General features: G+C 44.3%; 2 protein-coding genes and 1 long non-coding RNA gene across 3 annotated transcripts in view; 2 read left to right on the top strand and 1 right to left on the bottom strand.

Annotated features, from left to right (window-relative positions):
- LOC115334667 overlaps window positions 1-1,781 on the top strand; it is a 28,516-nt gene extending 26,735 nt beyond the window's left edge. The window contains exon 2 of the mRNA XM_029999152.1: window positions 855-1,781. Coding sequence (XP_029855012.1) covers window positions 855-1,210 — 356 coding nt within the window. The 3' untranslated portion in view covers window positions 1,211-1,781. The remainder of the gene's footprint in view (window positions 1-854) is intronic.
- Window positions 1-18,989, top strand: part of ZBED1 (zinc finger BED-type containing 1) — a 58,591-nt gene that overhangs the window by 27,107 nt on the left and 12,495 nt on the right. The window lies entirely within an intron of this gene.
- On the bottom strand, window positions 17,330-18,675 carry LOC115334671. Its single transcript, XR_003921211.2, has 2 exons — window positions 18,094-18,675; window positions 17,330-18,001 (listed from the first exon to the last, which is right to left on the bottom strand). It is a non-coding gene; the product is annotated as an uncharacterized LOC115334671 (long non-coding RNA).

Below are 18,989 nucleotides of genomic sequence, written 5' to 3'. Positions count from 1 at the left end.
CATAAACCATCTCTTTATATAAGTATCCAAAAAGTTTTCAGCATGTTTTTGTCTTTGACTTTTTAACACAGGCAGTAGTACTTCTGCTTGCTAGGCAACTGATTTTTGCTCATCTCATGAGAGGTTAAAATGAAATAGCAGTGATTTTTTACCACTGCTTCAGAGGACTGCAGAAAAAAAAAGTTATTTAATCAGAAAGCATAGCTTCAGGAAATTACCAACTGCTATTATGAAAATAACCGAAAATATTTCAGAATCCCCCACCATTACAATTGGGACTGCTTGCCAGTGTACCATTTTAATGATAATTTTGAGAGGAGATGAAGCCTGACAACACGTATCATGACAGGGAAATCAGAGTTGCATCCAGAGAGAGTAATTTCAGGCAGGAAGCAGTGGGAGAGTTTCACAGCTCCTTTCAGATAAGAAACGTAAGCAACATACAAATGCGAAAAATAAATTAAAATGCAATGTAAAAACTTCTCTCCTAAGTAAGGTAGTGAAGAAAATCCCCCACAAAATGTACCTAAAACTTGCTGTGGATGTGTGTTTTACCACTGTCATCACTGGAGCTTCCTGTGACTTTGACAATAAAACCCAGAACCAAACGCTATGAATGATTTAGTAATGCTGAGTGAAGTGACGATGCATGTTTTATAAATATTCATTAAGACAGATTTAGCTAAGCTGCCAAAATCATTGATTTCAACGGGGAGAGGAGGCTTCTGTTTGACCCCCGAGTAACAGGGAGAAAAGGAACTTCCTTACTTATAAGTAATAATAAAACATTTAAATCCAAAGTTCATACAAAGTCTAATCATATTCCCATCTTCATACAGACTTTGCTTTTGCAGGGTACTGTGCAAGCTCCCCGTTCTCAGATGAACTGTGCAAAACTGCATCAGTGTATCTGCCTAACAAATGTTCCCTGAAGAACCATGAAGATCCGGACGGTGTTTGCATGGGCATCCCGTTAGCTTGCACGCATCGTCTGTGCCCTCAGTGCCCGATTCACGGCCGTAACCCGCTTCCTTCCGCGCTCAGCTCGAGCGATGGGCAGGCTGGTCGAGGCTGCAGAAGCAGGCGTCTGGCTCTGGGGATCTCCGCTGCAGTCTTCCTTCATCAAGACGGCGGTCATCACGCATGGTCATTAGCTGCTTGCCCTTCCCCAGCCTGGAAAAGGCCCCTGCGGAGCAAGACGTGCCTTTGAACTGAAGTGAGAAGATGGACGACAAGGCGCAGAGTGTTCCTGGGTTTGCCGAGAACATTTTACTTACTTACCAAATGGCGCAGCCTTGGCGGGCTGAGAGACCTTTAGCAGAGAGGAACTGTGGAACAGGAAATCTGGGCTCGTTTCGCTGTGCATGTCAGGCTGCGGCCAAAACCAGAGTAGCTGTGCTAACATGTGAAAAGTCATCTGATAAAAGGCTGCTGCCAAAGAGGCACAACTCGGAGGAGGAATAGCCTCAATACGTTCGTTTTCTTGGTTTTGGTTCCAGAAGATGCCTCTGTCTCATGACTGTAATAATACTCAATCATCATGCTATAATTAAGGGCTTTTCGTGTTATCGTCTGTAGAACTGATTACTTTGGGCTATACCGTGCTCATGCTGAGCTTCCTGGCAAAATTCCCACTGACATCAGTAAGAGAAGGATTGGACCTTTCCTCAGCAGTTTACCGCTATTGTTTGACAATACCATGCTTTTCAGACAGTTTGCAGTGGAGATTAAATATTTAGACTCTTAATTCTTGGAATATTAAAACGGCACTGTAGAGATAACATGCTGTTTCTCAGAAGCCTGAGTTTGTTCTGGTCATTATTGCTTCCAAGGAGTACAACACCAAAGCAAGGCATGAACACGTATGAAAAAGATTTTACCCAAGAGGCTGAAAAGGATAGACTCTTAAGGCATGAAAAATAGGAAGGAAGATGAAGGATTTTATATTGCAGATGATATAGCAACATTCACTTGCTTTTTCTTACAGTGAAAAAATAACCAATTAGGCAGTCAAACCCACTAAAACTTCAAAAGATAATACACCCACAGATCTATTCATTCTTTTTAAAAAACATACTTCAATCTTTTTAGCCAAGTTTTGCCATTAACTCTGATGGCACTGGGATGCCCAGGAGATTAGAAGGATCTGAAAAAGCATTGGACATTTATAGGGATAGCCAGAGCACACATGATATGAGCTCTATAAGCTCTTGTTTGTGAAGGTTAAGAGCTTGCTTTTCGAGTATTGAATTTATGTAATTCATTTTGATTTGAGGCGGAGTTCAGGGCATGCAGCGGTGTTAGGGAACAGACCTTCATTTCCTGTCACAAGGGCCGAGTGCCTCTGTATTCAGATATTCTTGCTTTTCATAATTTGCACTGCAGTACCAATTAAGGGACGCCATTACAGACAACGATCCCATTGTACTAGAAATAACAGTTGTTCATTACTCCGGAGGCCTTCGACTCTAAAGCCAAGGCAATTATTGGAGACAGTTTATTGAGAAGCGAAGAGCGAATTCCCGCAGTGCCCGTCTTTCGGCACCGAGCGCAGGTGCCTGGGCGTGGAGGCCGCTCTGTGGAGACCCTCCGCCGGAGCCCGCGTGTTGGGCAAGGGGACGCGGCAGCTTTCCCTCTAGGGACCGTGTCGGTCGGGGCCGGGGAGCCCGGCCCGCTGGCGTGGGGGACAGGGCGAGCACCGGGCTGCGTTGGGTAGGAAACGCCTCGTTGCCAAACGGTATTTCTCCCTCCTTGCGGCAAAGCCGTTGTTGCAGTTCCCCGTCAGGAGACGGGCAGGATATTCTGTGCTGCAGGTGGAGTTTTCGGGGAACGAGGCGTCTGTGAGTGTGTTCAGGAGAGCTGGTCGCCTCCTGGACCGGCTGAGGCGTCTCCGTGAGGGCGTCGCAGGAGACATCCCGCCCGAGCACCCCGTTTCCATCCACGGAGGAGCAGATGAAGGCCGTGCTGTGCCGTAGGGCGTGTACGTTTCCGTGTTTCTTAAGGACTGTGCTTCACAAATACTTCCAAAAAGGTCCGGTCGTAACTAAGAGTTGCAGGAATGTTCCAAATACGGCGGGCGGCACGTGGATTCTTGCGGCTACGTCTGCGCGAGGTCAGCAGAAGCAGGCTGGAGGGAAAGGGAGCTGGTCCTCCAGGGGGTTTTACTTCGGACCAGCTTGATGGCACGGCCGGAACACCCGCGGAGGGTCTCGTGGAGGGCCTCCCTCTCCTGCCGCAGCCCCGACGGCTCCGGGGCGCGAGCCAGGCAGGCTGCTGGGACGGGCGGGAGCTCTGCCTCGAGAAGAGAGCTCCTCGGTCGGAGCGAAAAGACTCGCGAAGGTGCACCGCCCGGCGCCCGCGCTCCCACGCGCGTGAATTGTGTTGTCAGAAATACACTGAAAATCTGGTTTTACACATGGCGCTTCGGCTGGCACGCCTCTTCCGTGAGCTGATGCGCTGAGCCATTTTTCAAGAGGCACGGTAGTCTGAAGCACAGCGTAAGACCCAGGGCTACGCTGCTTCTAATCCTAGCTCTCTCCTTAAATGCACACCTCTCCTTGTCCGTCATTCTGTCTGCTTACTCGCCTCGCTTGGATTTTATGAGGATTCAATTTTGCACGTTCACGTGCAGAGACGTGAAGGTTTCCATATAACTAGGCACTGTAAAAAAAAAAATCCAAATACAGTAATAAAGCTGCTTTGTCATCATACTAATGTAAAGGAAAAAAGACAGGAAGGAAGGAAGTGAGAAGGAAAGACAAACCGCATGGTCAGGATATTGTCAAAGAGAAGAGGTGCTGAAAGGTGTCAAAACTTAGCTAGTAAAACAATAGTGGCTGGAAAAGTTTACTGTCAGCAAAGAATTTTTTTTTTCAAAATGCAAACTTTTCCACAGTGCTGAAAATCTCACCCCAACATCCTTGTTCAACATCAAAATATTCTGCTTTGTGAATTGGAAGTGTTTAATTTTCCTATTCCTTTCATGTTGACTTTGCAAGCGTTTTGGAATACCAAATTAAATATTACAATATGTTCCTACAAGATGCTGCAGATATTGATAAATGTGGGACAATGTTTTGACAATATCTATATTTAATACCTGAGAATCATAGTTTTTCAGAATTTTTCTCTGAGAGGAATTTGAATTTTTTTTATTCTGATTCAGCATGAAAACAAATGTTGAAATGTTAGCATTTCCCTGAGAGTGGAAATTCTTAACAGCTGTAATTATAATTATCCTAAATAATTTTATTTCTGAAGCCAAATAGAGCAATGGCAGCTAGAATATGCAAGCCTACATATTGTAGGCTATTGGTATTCACAGCTTATGCTTTTCATTTGAGCAATTTTCCTTAATTTTTATTTTCTGCTTGTGTATGTGACTTATGCAAGACACATTTATTCTAATATAGCTTTCAGTCATTTAAATCTTTTGCTCCATTGTTTCTAACATCAGACATCTCAGCACTGGGATCTTAGCAAAGCATAAAATGGCTCTAATTTTATAAGCTAACGTTTGTTTGACCTGTTCCTTTCTTGGTTAGGTTATGAGAGTAGAGAAAAATAGACTATTGATATTCAAAGAAAAGTAAGTATGGAAAGTTTAAGATTTTTCCAGTAAACCGTTCAAGTATGAGCTCAAATCTTTTTTTGTATACAAGATTTTTTTCTTATGTATTGCCTCTCTTTGTATGACTATGTCTAGAGATAGTCACATCCGCAGGTGAGAGCTGAGAGGATTTAAGGGGAAGAACAGGCCGTCTGGAACATTTTTTTCAGTTTATACATTTACAACATGATTTAGCTGTACCCGCCAGCTCCGCAGCTTGACGCTGGCTACACAAGTCAACTGGCATTTTTCTAGCTGCTGTCCCATGGGATTTACGGTTCTGCAGGCCAAATCCGCCTTCCAGTTACACCTCTGCAACACCAACGACAGTTCATGGTGTTGCACGAGGGTAATGGAATATATCATTTGGCCTGCGGTTATGTGGAATCACATGATGCTTTTATTTAATTTTTTTTTTTTTCCTAGGGTCACTTTCTGGAGCAAAACCACAGCTTAATTACAGGGCACTGTGGTCAGTAAATAAATCTGAGACTCAAAGGTGGTGTTGCAGAGATTAGTGATAAAGCAGAGCAATCCTAGTTTGGAGGAGAGATCCTCTACAGCATTTACGTTTTAGTTATCGCTGCTTTTTTTCGTTCTTGGGAAACCTGCCCCAAAAGCAGGCTGGCCACTCAGAGGGCTGAAAAGGCTCCCAAGGCTTTAGAAGATGGAGGATCGGCTCCCTGGTTGCTCAAAGACACCACTGGAGAGAAAACAAGGTCTTTTCATTACAATCAATGGAGGGAAACGTTTTTGTGTTGGACGGTGATTTCTGCTGCTGTTTTGTTTTCTGTTTGTCATCTACTGTTACAGACCCGAAAGGGTGCTGGGTATTTCCAGCCAGCCCGCCCTCCCCAGCCTCCCTTCTTCAGTGTTCTCGAATATTCTGCCCACCTCTGCCCTTTCTTTTCCCGTTGCAGTTGGGTGTCGTGTCCAAAGAGAACCAAAGCCTACAGACATGTGTTTCACGAACTTGCTGGGCTTTGAGTCTTGCCCTTCATGCGTTACCAGAGAATATTCTCAACCTGAGCATTTTAAGTACTTGTAAAGATATTAACAGCTGCAAACTAGCTTTTGACAGAAGGTTTGCAGCCTGGCCATAGCACCAGGACTTTCATGGAAATAGTTGGCAGTATGGGCCACGAGACCGTGCAGCTCCTCTCTCCTTCCTTGAGCTGGACTGTATCCGCTGCTGGGGTTTTTACCACTCTGCGACACAGAAAATGACAGGCGAAGTTGAAACTTCATTTTAAGCCTTTAACTTCTCATGTCGCTTGACTATACCTTCTAATGAAAGTGATTTATGATACTGGCTTTGCCCTCCTTCGTCTGCTAGGAGACGAAGCAATGCCTGACGGGGTATCCATCTTCATTGCTGCTATTTTGATTGGAATTGGTGGGTGCTAAAGATGCAGGAGACAGTAACGGTGCCTTTTGGAATATTAGGAGGTGAAGAAATACACTTGAGGAACTGGCAGATTATCAGAGGGGAAAAAAAAATCAGAAAAAAATCTCTGCTAGGAAATCAATGTTTGTTTGCTGACTCTACTAATTAGTCCATAGGGGTTTTGTCATGTAATTGTCACTAGATATATTTCTTTCTAGATGCATACTAAGGCTTATTTCTTAGATTTGAATATTTTCACTGAGTTTATTCTATAAGCAAATAAAAAAAGGACACTGACAAATAGGGAAAGCCTAAAATTTTGCAAACCCACTAAGTATCACAAAATTACTACAGGAGGATTTTTTCTGCTTTCCGGACTGCCCGTGATACTGCCAGAGCTGTCTGGCAATTGGGAGCGCTCGGTATTCTGGTACTGACCCTCCTCCCTCCCAGCCGGCTCCTCGGAAGAGTCCCTGCACGGAGACCTGCGAGCCCGGGTTCGGGTTCCTCTGTAGGGATGTCGGAGGCAGCAGCCTTCCGCTTGAAGTGCAGGTACAAGGCAAAGAAGAAAGAAAGATAAACAAAAGCTTTGCAGAGAGTGGATTGAAGCAAGGAGACAATATAATAAATAAATGACTAGGTAGACGAGGTGCCACGCTTTTTTCTCATTTCCAAGCTCTGCCTAGGAAGGCTGGTAAATAAAACCAGTCAATCCGTGGAGCAATTTGTAGACAAGAAAATGAGTTAATGTGCAGCAGAGAGTGGAGCTGACGGACAGAGACTGTGTGCGCCATCACTACCTGCTTGCTTGTTTTCCCCTGAAACAAATATGTCCTATCATCATTAATGATAATTTCTGGAGGCACTGGACAGAGGTGATTAAATCACTCCACACTTCAGATGCATGTGGTTTTTAGTCACTAATAATCTGGATTAGTTTTTGATTAGTGGCTGCAAGTTATCAAGAAATGTATCTTCAGGGCAGTAAAACCTATTCTCCTTTCTCTTGTAAATGTGGAATAAACTTGAAGTCAGTAGTGTGCCACTGATGCGTAGCAAGCTTAATTGAAGGTAAAATGATTTCTATTTGCAGGCACAATGCTAATACTGAAAGAAGAGCAAAGTTCCCCTTTGTGCAGGAGGCCTGAATATGCAGCAAAAAATCACCTCCCAAGCCCTCAAAATGATGTACTTGGCCCTTTCAAAAGGGGTGAATGAATTTCATTCCAAGGACACAAACCAACCACATATAAAAATATCCAGTTGGTTGGCTTTTCTGCTGGAATCATTGTAGTATGTATAAATGGAAACTGGTTGGTCTGGAAGCAAAGAAAACCCAAGCTAAAGTATATGTACTAAGTAGGACCATCATCCAGTGCAATGATCAGAATAATGGCTTGAGGTTATTAATGGAAAATCACTGAAACTATCAGCCTAGTGCATAGCAAAAAAAAAGCAAACAAGATAATAGATTGCAATAGATTGCTCTATGTAAGCAAGAAAATAACAGCGCACATCTGATTCGTGGTATATGGAAAAATGTATTTTTTTGGGAAAAAACCTGAAGCATCTGTACAGTCAACAGGTGTGTTCATTTTCACATATGATATAGTTTGCAGCTTGTGTATCATGTGTACATCAAGTGTTTGCTTTTAGGAAGTTATGTTGATTGATTTTTTATCTTTTTAGGAAAACCATTGCAATACATACTATGAGCGTAGAGAATGACACAGCAAAAACAAGAGAGAAGTAATCAGCATGGTTTCCCCCCCAGCAGGAATAAATCATTATAACTATAAATCAAACAAGTTATTACAGGGCTTAAACAGCCCTGAAAATTCCAAGTAGCAGCAGCAGATAATTAAAGAGGAAAAGTTGAGACCAAGCCTTATATTTAAAATGTTTCAAGAACTAATTGCAAATACCTTTATTTTCTTTCTTTTTTTCCGTTCTCACTCGCTCTCTCAAGTGGCAAACAATAGTAATCGGAAGAAGAAAGTGCAGAAAAAATATTACTTACAAATTGTCCTTAGCAGCATAGCGGCCTAACTGGCGAAGGGGTGATGTGGTCCCAGAGTATGGCCGGAGAATGGCACAGATGGAGAGCTGTTGCGTGCTGATGAGCGAGCAAATGCTGTCGAAGGCATTTTGCGGCATTAGATAAGGTTCTGGCTCGTCTCTACCGGCAGTACCTATCTTGTTACTCTCAGCATGTGAAGAGATTTCACACTCTAAAGCCAGGGCTGGATGGCTGTAATGAGGTGCGCCAGTGCTGGAGACAGCCGAGAGAGCCCGGGAGCAGAATTTTAGGAAAACATTCTAGTGCAGTTGTCATCTGTATATTCATGTGATCTTGCAGTTAAAAATAGGGAAGAGCACGGCACGGTATGACTAGCCAATTCTGTGCAGGCCTTAACAAGAACATCTCTTGTCTGTGGTTCACTTAATACTCGTACTTTAATCTCTGCCTAGTTTTACACTTGCAACTTTGCGTTGTAAATATATGAAATACCCTTTATACCCACACCTCTTTCTGTGTATCAGTCTCAGTTACGTTAATAGACACTCCATAGTACACTTTGAACAGGAGGTGTCTAAATAAAAGTTAACAGATTGTGTTGTGTCGTGAACTCCCTCTGAAGAGACATGAAAGATCTTTTACAGTAAACAGGAAATGAGTAAGACAAAAAAGCAGTATATAAAATAATAAGTGGTTTAAAGATAGACTGGGAATTTTGCTTTCCTGTCTCATAGTACAGAAATAAAGGGCTATGCAATGAAATTAGAAGGTGGTAAATTATAAAAAGGTTAAAATATTTTGTGACACAATGTATATAATCATATACATGAAACACAGCACAACTAGAATAGACTTAACGAAATTGAAAAGTAATTTGGAGAATCGTCTACATATCAAATATATCTGGAGAGACAATTAATGTCAGCAAGACAAAAAATGGATATGAAATCTTCAGAATTTTAGTCTAACGACCATTCCTAAATATCAGTGTAATAGGTGGAGATGAGAAGGAAAGTGGAGATTACCGTGTAGGAGGTTGTGTGCTGAGAAGACTTTAGACTTCCCTCTGAGATACCTGGTCCTGGTCATTTTAACATATTTACAAATCTGTGCTGATCTTCCGTGTTCTCCAATGTGGCTGTTCAGTGCTTGATCCCATCCCTGAACTACAGATCATGCATTCATCCCTCTGCATTTCTGAAGCTAAGTACAATTTTCTTTTGTAACATCATGATTTAAATTAACCTTTTGATTAGAGCAAGAAGAATTAGTAATCAAATAGAGGGAAAAACGAAACCTGCAGGTAAAAAAGCCATTTCTTTGGGCTTGACTACAGGCAAATTTATGCCCTTTTCTGTAAATACACTGTATTTTGATTAAGCAGTCAAGTTCTCTTTCGGTTTGTACTCTCCCTATTTAATCAACAACAGCAAGAGCGATAGAATCAGATCGTTGATTGCTATTGATGGCTTAATTGTAAACAGTTGGTTGCAAGGCAATGCAAAACAAGGGCACAATTGATATTGTGACAAACAAAACACAAGGAAGGCCAGATGCAAAATGGTAGTTTTTACCTTGATTCCTCCTTGGAAAAAAATACTTAAACAGAGTGAATTGGCTGTTAATAATCTCATTATTAGGAAGCAAAACCCCAAAGAAAGACAGGCTGGCCACGAGCAAGATGGGTGCAAGACCCAACATGCAAGTTGCAGGAAACCCCCTTGTTTTGCAATTAGAAACCCAGCCAGCGAAATCGTGAGCATAAAGCCACTCATCCTGTACGTAATGTATGGTTTTGGTTGCTTGCTTTTCTTTAATCTGGAACAGTAGTAAAGGCTCTTGGGTTTACACTTCTGATAGATAAAAAACCTGTTTGCTAAGGCTTGCAACTTGAACATGTGGTTTCCAGGAGAATTTGCTCTCCACCTTTAATTTTTGTGTAACAAGTGCATGTTATAGCCAATATAACTCTTTTATTCAAAGTAGTAATGATGCTGTAATGTGATTTATATAGAAAAAGATACCTACTCTTTTGAGGAAAGAAGTAACAGCATACACCAGCCCCTTTAAACACTTTCCTAGTTAAGTCCTGGGTGCAGGAAATGCCATTCCCCTTCCACATGCTTAATGACATTTCAAAATGTTATCTGTCTGTACACATAAATGTGCATATACCTTTACAATATATATGTATATTCTGTCTTTTATTAGGAGAAGTTGTCTAAACTCACTTTAGTAATGCAGACCTTGGATAAATCTGCTTTGAAGTGAAGTCAGGGGGTAGAAAAACATCTTCTAGCTGGGATTGTGGAATAAAATGTTCTGCAATGCTAAAGCAGCTTATCCTAAACTTATCAATTAACAGTCAGAGTGACACGTAGTGGATCACTGGGTGATGGTCTTTTGCAAGTTTCTAGAAAAAAAACAGCCTAGTTTTAAGAAGTAGCTTTAAAGATTGCAGCTCCACTTACTTGAATTATTGGTTGGTTTGGATTAAGGCCTTTTACTAGATGAAAAATACTTGTTATAAAACAGTCTTAAATCTTAGTTTTAAAAGCTTCTTATGCATGTGAACTACCTATGTCATTTCATAATGTCACGCTGGTACTTAAAAGCATACTCTTATACAAAAAAAGAGTCCCAAAACCCCACCAAACCCAGAAACTAAAAATATATCTAACATATATACAAGCAGTGATAGCTGAGTCCTTTATGTTAGGCTTATTGTCATTAAATACTGAATGTAAATGGCTGATATTACTGAAACAGCAGCAGCAGATTAGAAAACAATACAAACCCAAGACTAATCCAGAATCTGAAATGCACTGTTTCTCACCACTGCGCCTTGTGGGAATCCGAACATTATCTATCAAGCTCGAGCAATCTTGGCACTCAGGGCAGCCAGAGGACTGAGAAATACCCTCATTGTTACATATTTGAGAATCTCTAGGGAAAGATTTTTAAAAATGGCTGATCTTTCATTCTGCACTGTCTCAGCAGACTGGGATGTGATGATGATGTTGAATTAAACTGCTGTCTTAATAGACTTGGAAATTAAACTATCATAAGTAACGTATTATGTATAAGCAAAGTAGTTTATTACCTCTGAAAAATACGAAGGCTAATATCATATGTATAATCAGAATCTGACATCTTTAGATAATTCTGAAAGTGTGTGCTTAACAACTGTCAGGATGAGCCCTTGGGTTTCTCCAGCCTTTAAATTATTTTTATCAGCAGAATGAATTGTCTTTAATAATTTCTAGTGCATATATTCTGGGGGGTCAAATTACAGTTCTGGAACATTTCATGCTTCCTCACAGACAAGCGTTAGAGGAGAGGGTGTAAGGTCCGAGCCCGGCTGAATCTCCTCCGCAGTTGTTCTTAAGGCAATTCAGCACTGATCACACTATGGTTTGCTTTTTATACTGACAAAAATGAGATGAAGAATGAAAAATAAAGCTCAGTGTTTACAGAGACTTGGATCACCCCAAGGACAAGGAATGAGAAATGGTTTTTCAGATGTCTCCTCTTAGCTCATCTGTGTCACATGTGAATTTGTCTGCAAGAATAGCAGGACCTCTTTATTCTTTTGTTTAACTCTTCCCTTTAAATTTAAAATGTTGAGTCTGTTCATTTATTGGCCTTGCTAGCTTTTTACACAGTTGCTTTGTGCTTAGTAAATTAATGTAATGCTATAGAATAGCCAAATCCCAACCACTACTGCACAAGCCAAACATAAACAAGTTATATAATGCTGCAATCATTCATTTATTAAAGTAAGTGGAAAATTCAAGGCGTACGTAATCTTTTTGGACAACTGACAGGCAGGTGTGATCAAGAGAATGGGGAATCCAGTGATTGTAGGCAGATAGAGCAACAGGTTTGTCCAGGTGATTAGAAAGTAAAGTGAGATGGAATTGGGAAAAACGGGAGAGAGTGTCGGCTGTCCCAGGACGAGGACAAGTAACAGTGCAGAGACTGCAGGGGATTTAGAGGAACCAGCTGCAACAGCAATAAATGTGTAGGGAGATTCACGAGCCAGGACCCGTTGACAAAGAGGAGTGCAAAGCAGCTGTGCCAGAAAAGTGATAAAAAGACGTGCAGGGCGTGCTTAAAGAACTGCCGGACTCCCTCCAATTCTCAATAATCCCCCAGTATATTCGATAGAGAAGGGAGAAAGGTAACACTGGGCTTCAGGCACCTCGCAGCTAAGGTCACTGTACCCATCCCTCCTGTTCGGGGTCTACCTCCCCGCGTACCCCACGAGCACACCTCTGCCTGCGGTCAGGGTAAGGCAGCTGGCCCCAGCCCTGTTGCAGGATGGATGGTTTTACTGCACCGGGCTTTTCAGCTCCACTTGCTTTCAGACACCCTGACCCTGCAGACCAGAAAATTGCCCATCTTCATCCTTCCCGCTGCATGCCATGATCTGGGTTAGCAGTGAGCTGGACCATTTTTCAGCAAAGCTAAACCAAAGCCAACCCACCTCTAGCCTTTCTCACAACTCCTATTTTCTGTCATCTGCATGTCTTCCTTTGCTTAGCATTTGCATCATGTTTTGGCCTGATCGTCTTCCCTCCAGCTTGTTCTACGCATCTCTTTACCCATCACCGCGTTTACTCTCTCATATGCCGCAGCCTAGAGACAGGCAGTCGGAAACACCCCAGCCGGTCTTTAACAACAACAACAAAAATAAGAGATGCTCTTCCCATGCTGAAGTCGCAGAGCGCTGCGGGCAGGAGCTGCCCCCCAGGAGCCCAGGAAATCTGTACAATTAAGTACAAAAGCAGCGTGGGTCCTGAAGACAACACGTATTAGCTCCGATCTAAGAGTCAGTTGGTGAAACAGGAATACAGGAGGAGAAGTATCTTAACACCGGTGCAAGGCACGCACAGACAGACCAGGGCACAAAGCCAGGTCACTTCAAGCTGTATGAAAAGTTCACAACAGGTAAGAATTGCCCTCTTCAGGCAGCAGAAGATGCCTCCCCTGCCCGTCTAAAGCACACAGCCCCGACCACACGTGCATTTCTGTGTGGCACAGTGCATGCCACTTTGGCCACTTCTGTACCGCTCTGAAGATCTTGACATCCAAACTCCATCTCCCAGCTTCCTCGACCTGGCCACCCATCCGTGAACAGTGTGAGGACGCCCTGATTATGGCGTGGAGTCACCTGCTTATCTATAAAGGGTGACACCTAACGCAGCTGGCATGCCCAAAACCAAGGATCCCATGTCTTCATGGGATTCAGTCCCACCGCTTCTTGAGGCCGGCCGGCCGGCTGCGGCAGCGGTACTAGACAGCAGGGATGAGACCAGCGGACTCTGCTACTGAACCTTGAATACTACCAGTAGCGGTGTTTTTATACCCCTGTTTGGCTAAGGGGATGGGCAGGGTTACGTGTGCCTGAAAGCTTGCCTGCTACGTTCTCCCCACAACCCTTGCCTTGTGTAATATTGTTGTACATGGTACTCAAGTACTCTTGCAAGAAGATGCAACAAAAATACAGGTGCAGATCAACTCATGATATCCAGTTTGTGAGGGGTGATTCTGCTTTTTTATTTCCTTCACGTTAGAACGGTGCTAACCAAGTTTCTGATGAAAGATGTGCTTATCTTACGGTATTGCTAAGGAAGAGATCAAAGATACATGGAGGACCTGGTGTCATGGAAAAGTCTTGCTTTGGACCATAATCATCTTCTTGGCTGTTTGCTGAACCCTTACAAAATCCTCTTAGCTATGGGTTGGGCAGGGTTGCACAGGATATGGCACAGGTGCTTGCAGACATCACTATACAAACACTGAAATAACCACAACCACAATTATTGACACTAGATATTTTTTAACACAAATGAACTAACTGTCAACAAATCCATTTCTATAGTGGGCATAATTAATCTTTTTTTTCAATAGCATTATTTTATCAGTGTTGGAATATTGCCAGTCTGCCTCGCTTGTTTAAATCTGTCTGAAATTCCCCTGCTTCTCTCCCACCTTGACTAATAGAAATAACACCGTGCCATTTAGGTTCAACAGCTTTTCCCTTACCCCATCCAAGACGTTAAGGAACATATTAGCCAGGGCTGGATGTGGTATGGAAGCTTGACACCCTGCTCTGACTTTGCTCTGATTTCCTGATGAAAGTCAATCACTTTGTTTCGCTCTCGTTTTAGTGTGGGGTTTTGTTTCTTTTCTTGTTTTGTAAATATGCTGGGTCTTATACCCTGATTGTTTAGCATCTCCTGTGTGCAGAATCTTGTCAAAGGACTTTTGAAACTTCGTGTACGTTAATCAATCAGCTTAATCTACTTACGGACATTTTCAAATAAAGTCCCGAACTATGTGAGAACTGATTTCCCCCTGCTGAAATAATGCTGGTTAGTCCTTGCTACATCTAGAATTTCCAGATGTTTTTTATTCTTGCAGCCAATTCACCAAGTCAAGTGCCAAGTTTGTAGGCTGCTAATAGCCCTACTCAATTCTAAATAGATTTACTATTTTTATGACAGAAGTTGTTTCCAACAAAAGCTTGTGTATTTTTTGTCACCTGCTTTCCACTTATGTTCCTGCAGAAGTTTTCTGTGTAAACACACGTGTCTGGAGATTTCTTTTTTATTTTATTTTTTATTTTTATTTTTTATTTTCATTATTGCTTTTTTCTGCATGCCGCCTTCTGACTCTTTGGTGTCTGAGTGTTGACTAAACTGCAGGGAGGATGCTCAGATCTTAACCTGATACGGAGTAGGGGTATAGTAGGCGGGGGATGCAAACCCAGCCCCAACTACTCATGCTCCAGGCTTTCCAGACCAAATATGTCCTGAAAGTGCGACATACGCTGAATACTCAGCTGCACAAATACAACAGTTGCTGCAGGGACAGTCACTTTAAAAAAACTCAGCGGCAGTAATAAGCACACTATGGTTCTTGCTTAATAGCCGAGTCGTTTGAGCATTTGGTTGAAGAGGGGAAGTTGCCCCTAGTCCAGGGCTCTATTTGCACTCATTAGTCCATACTTCGTCCTGTTCTTCTCTAGTCTAAAAAGCATAGGCTGTTCAGGGAATATGGACTGGAGTTCTGTCCCCTTGATCCCATGAACTTAAATGCTAGGCTAAAAAACCTCAGATTTCTTTACTGTGTTCCTGGGCTTTACATGCTTAGGACTATAGCCACACCGGCAAAGGTCGTTTTTTTCCAATGAGACTGTTTTCTTGAAAAGTGAAATATCTGAAAAAGACTGAGAGGGATCAAAAGCCATCCCCCTTCACGGACAAATGCTGTAGCACTGGTTCTGTTACGCAGAAGGTCGATCTTACACCCATCTACTATCTCCCCTAGCGTTACTAAAGAAAAATAAATGTGTCCCATCCGATGATTGCCCACAGCAGAAAAGCCTGCTCTCAGTCCCCGGGACTTCCTACTGCATAGCTTGCAGACACCTCTCCCCTTGGCAAAGTTTCCCCTTCCAGGTAAATGACCCTCCCCGAGCTAGTATGGAGGGTGCCTAAGAGCTTACTGCTCCGTACAGTCCTGCTGTGGTCAAGTGCCCAATATTCGGCAAGGCGATGCCTACTTTGGGAGTACCTAAAATGGCTCGGTTTTTGCATAGAGGGGAAAAAAAAAGCATATACAGCCTGTCAAAATTGTCTGCAGGTGCTCAAAACCCCACATGAATTCCAGATGCAATCCCAACCGACTGTTTCCCAGCACTGCGTAATCTTGTGAGCACCTCCCTACTGAACCTGAAAGCTCCTCGGGCATTTAACTTTATTCACCCACACATGTTAAGGAGATCCTGTTTTGGGAAGATAGGCACTTATCTCTTGCCTCAAGTCTCACTGCAATCCAGCTTAGGAAGACAGGCATTTAAATCCCTTTTAGAAGCCTGAAAAATTAGCAGCAGTCAGAATTATGTCTGGCTTCTTCCGGCATGGGCCATCAGCTTCGACATACGTGCGAAACTCAGAGAGCACGTCTTGAGCTAAGAACGGGAGTGGAAGTGTACATTTTACCATTTGAGAGGGATTGACGTGACACCATCGACATCTTACGAGACTGCCCCAACTATTATGGCATGCTTGGGCAAAAAAGCATCGACCTCTCCTACTGGACTTGAACCACTGCGTGGTGGATACGAGGAGCTGTTGGCTCCAGTTCTCATCTCAAGGGGAGCAAAACCGAGGGAAGCAAACTCACATACCTGGAAAAGACGTGTCATACAGGGGATTGTCATGGAACAAACAAGAAAAATAGGGCATAACCTCATAAGCCTCCACCCCGGGCCAGAGAGCATCTGAACTGCGAGGCTAACCTTGGGTTTGCTATTGTCTGCTCTGATGTGGCCCCGTGCCTCGCGCGTTCCTGGCTGCACAGGCTCTCAGCTGCAACACCTACCATCCACGCTGCCTGATGGTTGCTGATTATGCCATTCTGCTGGGAAGTTTGAGCTCGGGGCTTAATTAGAGTCTAGAAACATCACCCACTTCCTTTCTTAGGGCTTTATGCATCTTTATGCAAAATGTGGGTGGAAGCACCGTGATCACATACTGCTTCATTAATGCCAGTCCTGCAGGGGGGACAGATAGGCTGGAGCATGCGTGCGTGGAGAGTTTCTAGTGCTTCCAGTGACTTTCCAAGAGGATATTGGTGCTCTAACCGCAGGCTGGCTTTGCCCACCGGTGCCGAGTTCACTTGCAGTTGGTGGAAAGGAGGAGGCACTGTAAGCACCTCAAAGGCAGCAGTCATCTGCTGCAGGTCTTCAGAGGTGCCTCTCTCTGTCCACTGCCCGTGCAGCAAAGCTGAGGCGATCAGAATGCTCCTTTCGTCCCTTCCAGGGCTCAGACGCCTAAAATTTAATTGAGGTAATAATGTCTCGGTGAGTATCTAAAGTAGATGGACAAGATTCCAGCCCGAATACTCAAGGCTTCATAGTTAAAGATTGCAAGAAAAAACCCAAAGTATCAATAAGAAGTAAAGATGATGACTATTGAAAACCAAGGAATTATCAATTAAAACTAGGGTGTATTATAAGACACTATCTGAAAAGAGTCAAAGACCTACAGCCTTTTGTTAATATTTTCATTTCTCTTCCGTGCCCCATCAGCCTTTAAAAAAATGATTTAACATAGGGTTGAAACAACTTTTCCTCATCCCTTCTGTGAAGCAGTACTCATGAACCATGGAGGGTTGAAAATAATTTTAACACCTTGAGAAAAAGTAGTGGGACCAATAAGACCATCGTGTTAACCCATTGGTTGTTCCCCATTTAGCCTGATTCTTTGGCTAGCGTTGTCTGAAACAAGACAGAGGACTGTTTATTTCTATAGCTTGAATACACATCGATTGATTTTATTACACTAGAAAACCTGAGAAAGCATGGTATTATATTCATATACAGATTGTGTGAATACACGGTAGGCAAGTTTCACTGCTTAATGTTGCAAAGGGCTTTCATTAACGCTGTAGTTCTGAGAAAAGGGTGTAAAGCAACATAAAGGAGTCAAGATTTGATTTTTACTGAGATAAGTTGGAAGAATAATTCACCTTTACTAAATGTCAGTGTTTCTTCTTTCATGTCTTTTTATGTGATGCTCTTTCCACCACTCCATGCAGGGTTGAGAACATACATTAAGAATGAATCCTTCATTGATGTGACTTCATGATGTTCTGTTTATTATTTATGTTTGCATAATTCCATGTGCTAATAAAAAATAATTCACCAGAGATACATAAAATTAAATGGCTGGTTTTGTGCCGGAGCAACTACACGCTATGCTCTTACTTTACGCATTTTTCTGACAGAAGAGGGAAAGTCAGTTCTGCTGAGCCATCTGATCTGACATTGAAAAAGTATATTGTTAATTTTTTTCCTAGAAAGTATGGTTTGGGTTTTTTTTTAAAGGGGAGGAGGAGATAGCATTTCAAACGCACTTCCAGAACTCTGTACGGCTCCCCATCATCATCCTCGAAGACGAAATGTTGTTACCTAAGGATTTGAAATGGAACGTCTAGGTCAACGTCCCCTCTTGTGAAAGGGCTGTTGGGTATTTTTTGTTTTGTGTTGACACTGAGGCTCACCTGCCTTGGTGCATGAAAACCACGGACGCGAGGGCTCGGCGCTGTTACTCCTGTAGCCGAAACCAGCCACCTGCCGCGGGCACCGGTAGGCAGGACGTGCTCCTCCGTCCCGAGCACTCGGCGTCGGACAAGTAAGGCTGAGGATTTAGAACTGGCAAGGCAAAACTTTCGAGATAAACCGCGTGACGCGCCAGGTATCCCTGTACAGAACGCGGGCGTAATATTTAGGCTCCTGAGGTAGGAAGGCATTCGGAGAAATCGGTGTCTGCGGCTGACCCGCAGAGGAGCGAGGCTGAGGGACGCCTGCGGGGACGGGGCCGTGCCCACACCGGGCCGTGCCCACACCGGGCCGTGCCCGTGGGCTTCAGCCCCGGCAGCAGCCCCTCATCTGCGCCGGCGAGAGGGGAACCCGCGGGGCAGCTCAGCGAGCGCTTCCAGCCGCGGGGCCGTGGGAGGGAGCCGCCTGCCTCATCCCCGCCTAGACACCCCCCCCCCCCCCGACCCGCTGCCACAGACCTGGCGGCAGGTCACCGCACCCGGCCCCCGCCGGCCTGGCGCGCCGCCTCCCGCTCCCGCCGCTGAGTCACGCCGCCGCGGAGCGGAGCGGATCGCACCGCCGCTCCCCTCGCCCCCCGCCCCAAGCTCTCCGGGCGCCCCGGCGGGGGCCGAGCCGCCGGCCCCTCGCTGCCTCCGGCCGGTCGGTCGGTCGGTCGGTCCGCCCGCCGCCGCCCCTTCCCTCCCCGCGGCGGCCGCGGCGCGGCCCTTCCCCCGCCGCACATGCCCAGAAGGGCGGGAGCCGCGGCGCGCCCGGGCGCTGCCGTGACAGCGGCGGCGCTTTCCCTTCCGCTGGCTGGGGGCCGCCCCGCTTCCCCCACCCCCGGCCCGGCCACGGCCCG

This window comes from Aquila chrysaetos, chromosome 23 (assembly GCF_900496995.4).
Source record: "Aquila chrysaetos chrysaetos chromosome 23, bAquChr1.4, whole genome shotgun sequence".
Classification (NCBI taxonomy): domain Eukaryota; kingdom Metazoa; phylum Chordata; class Aves; order Accipitriformes; family Accipitridae; genus Aquila; species Aquila chrysaetos.
This window is presented reverse-complemented; position numbering and strand designations above follow the sequence as displayed.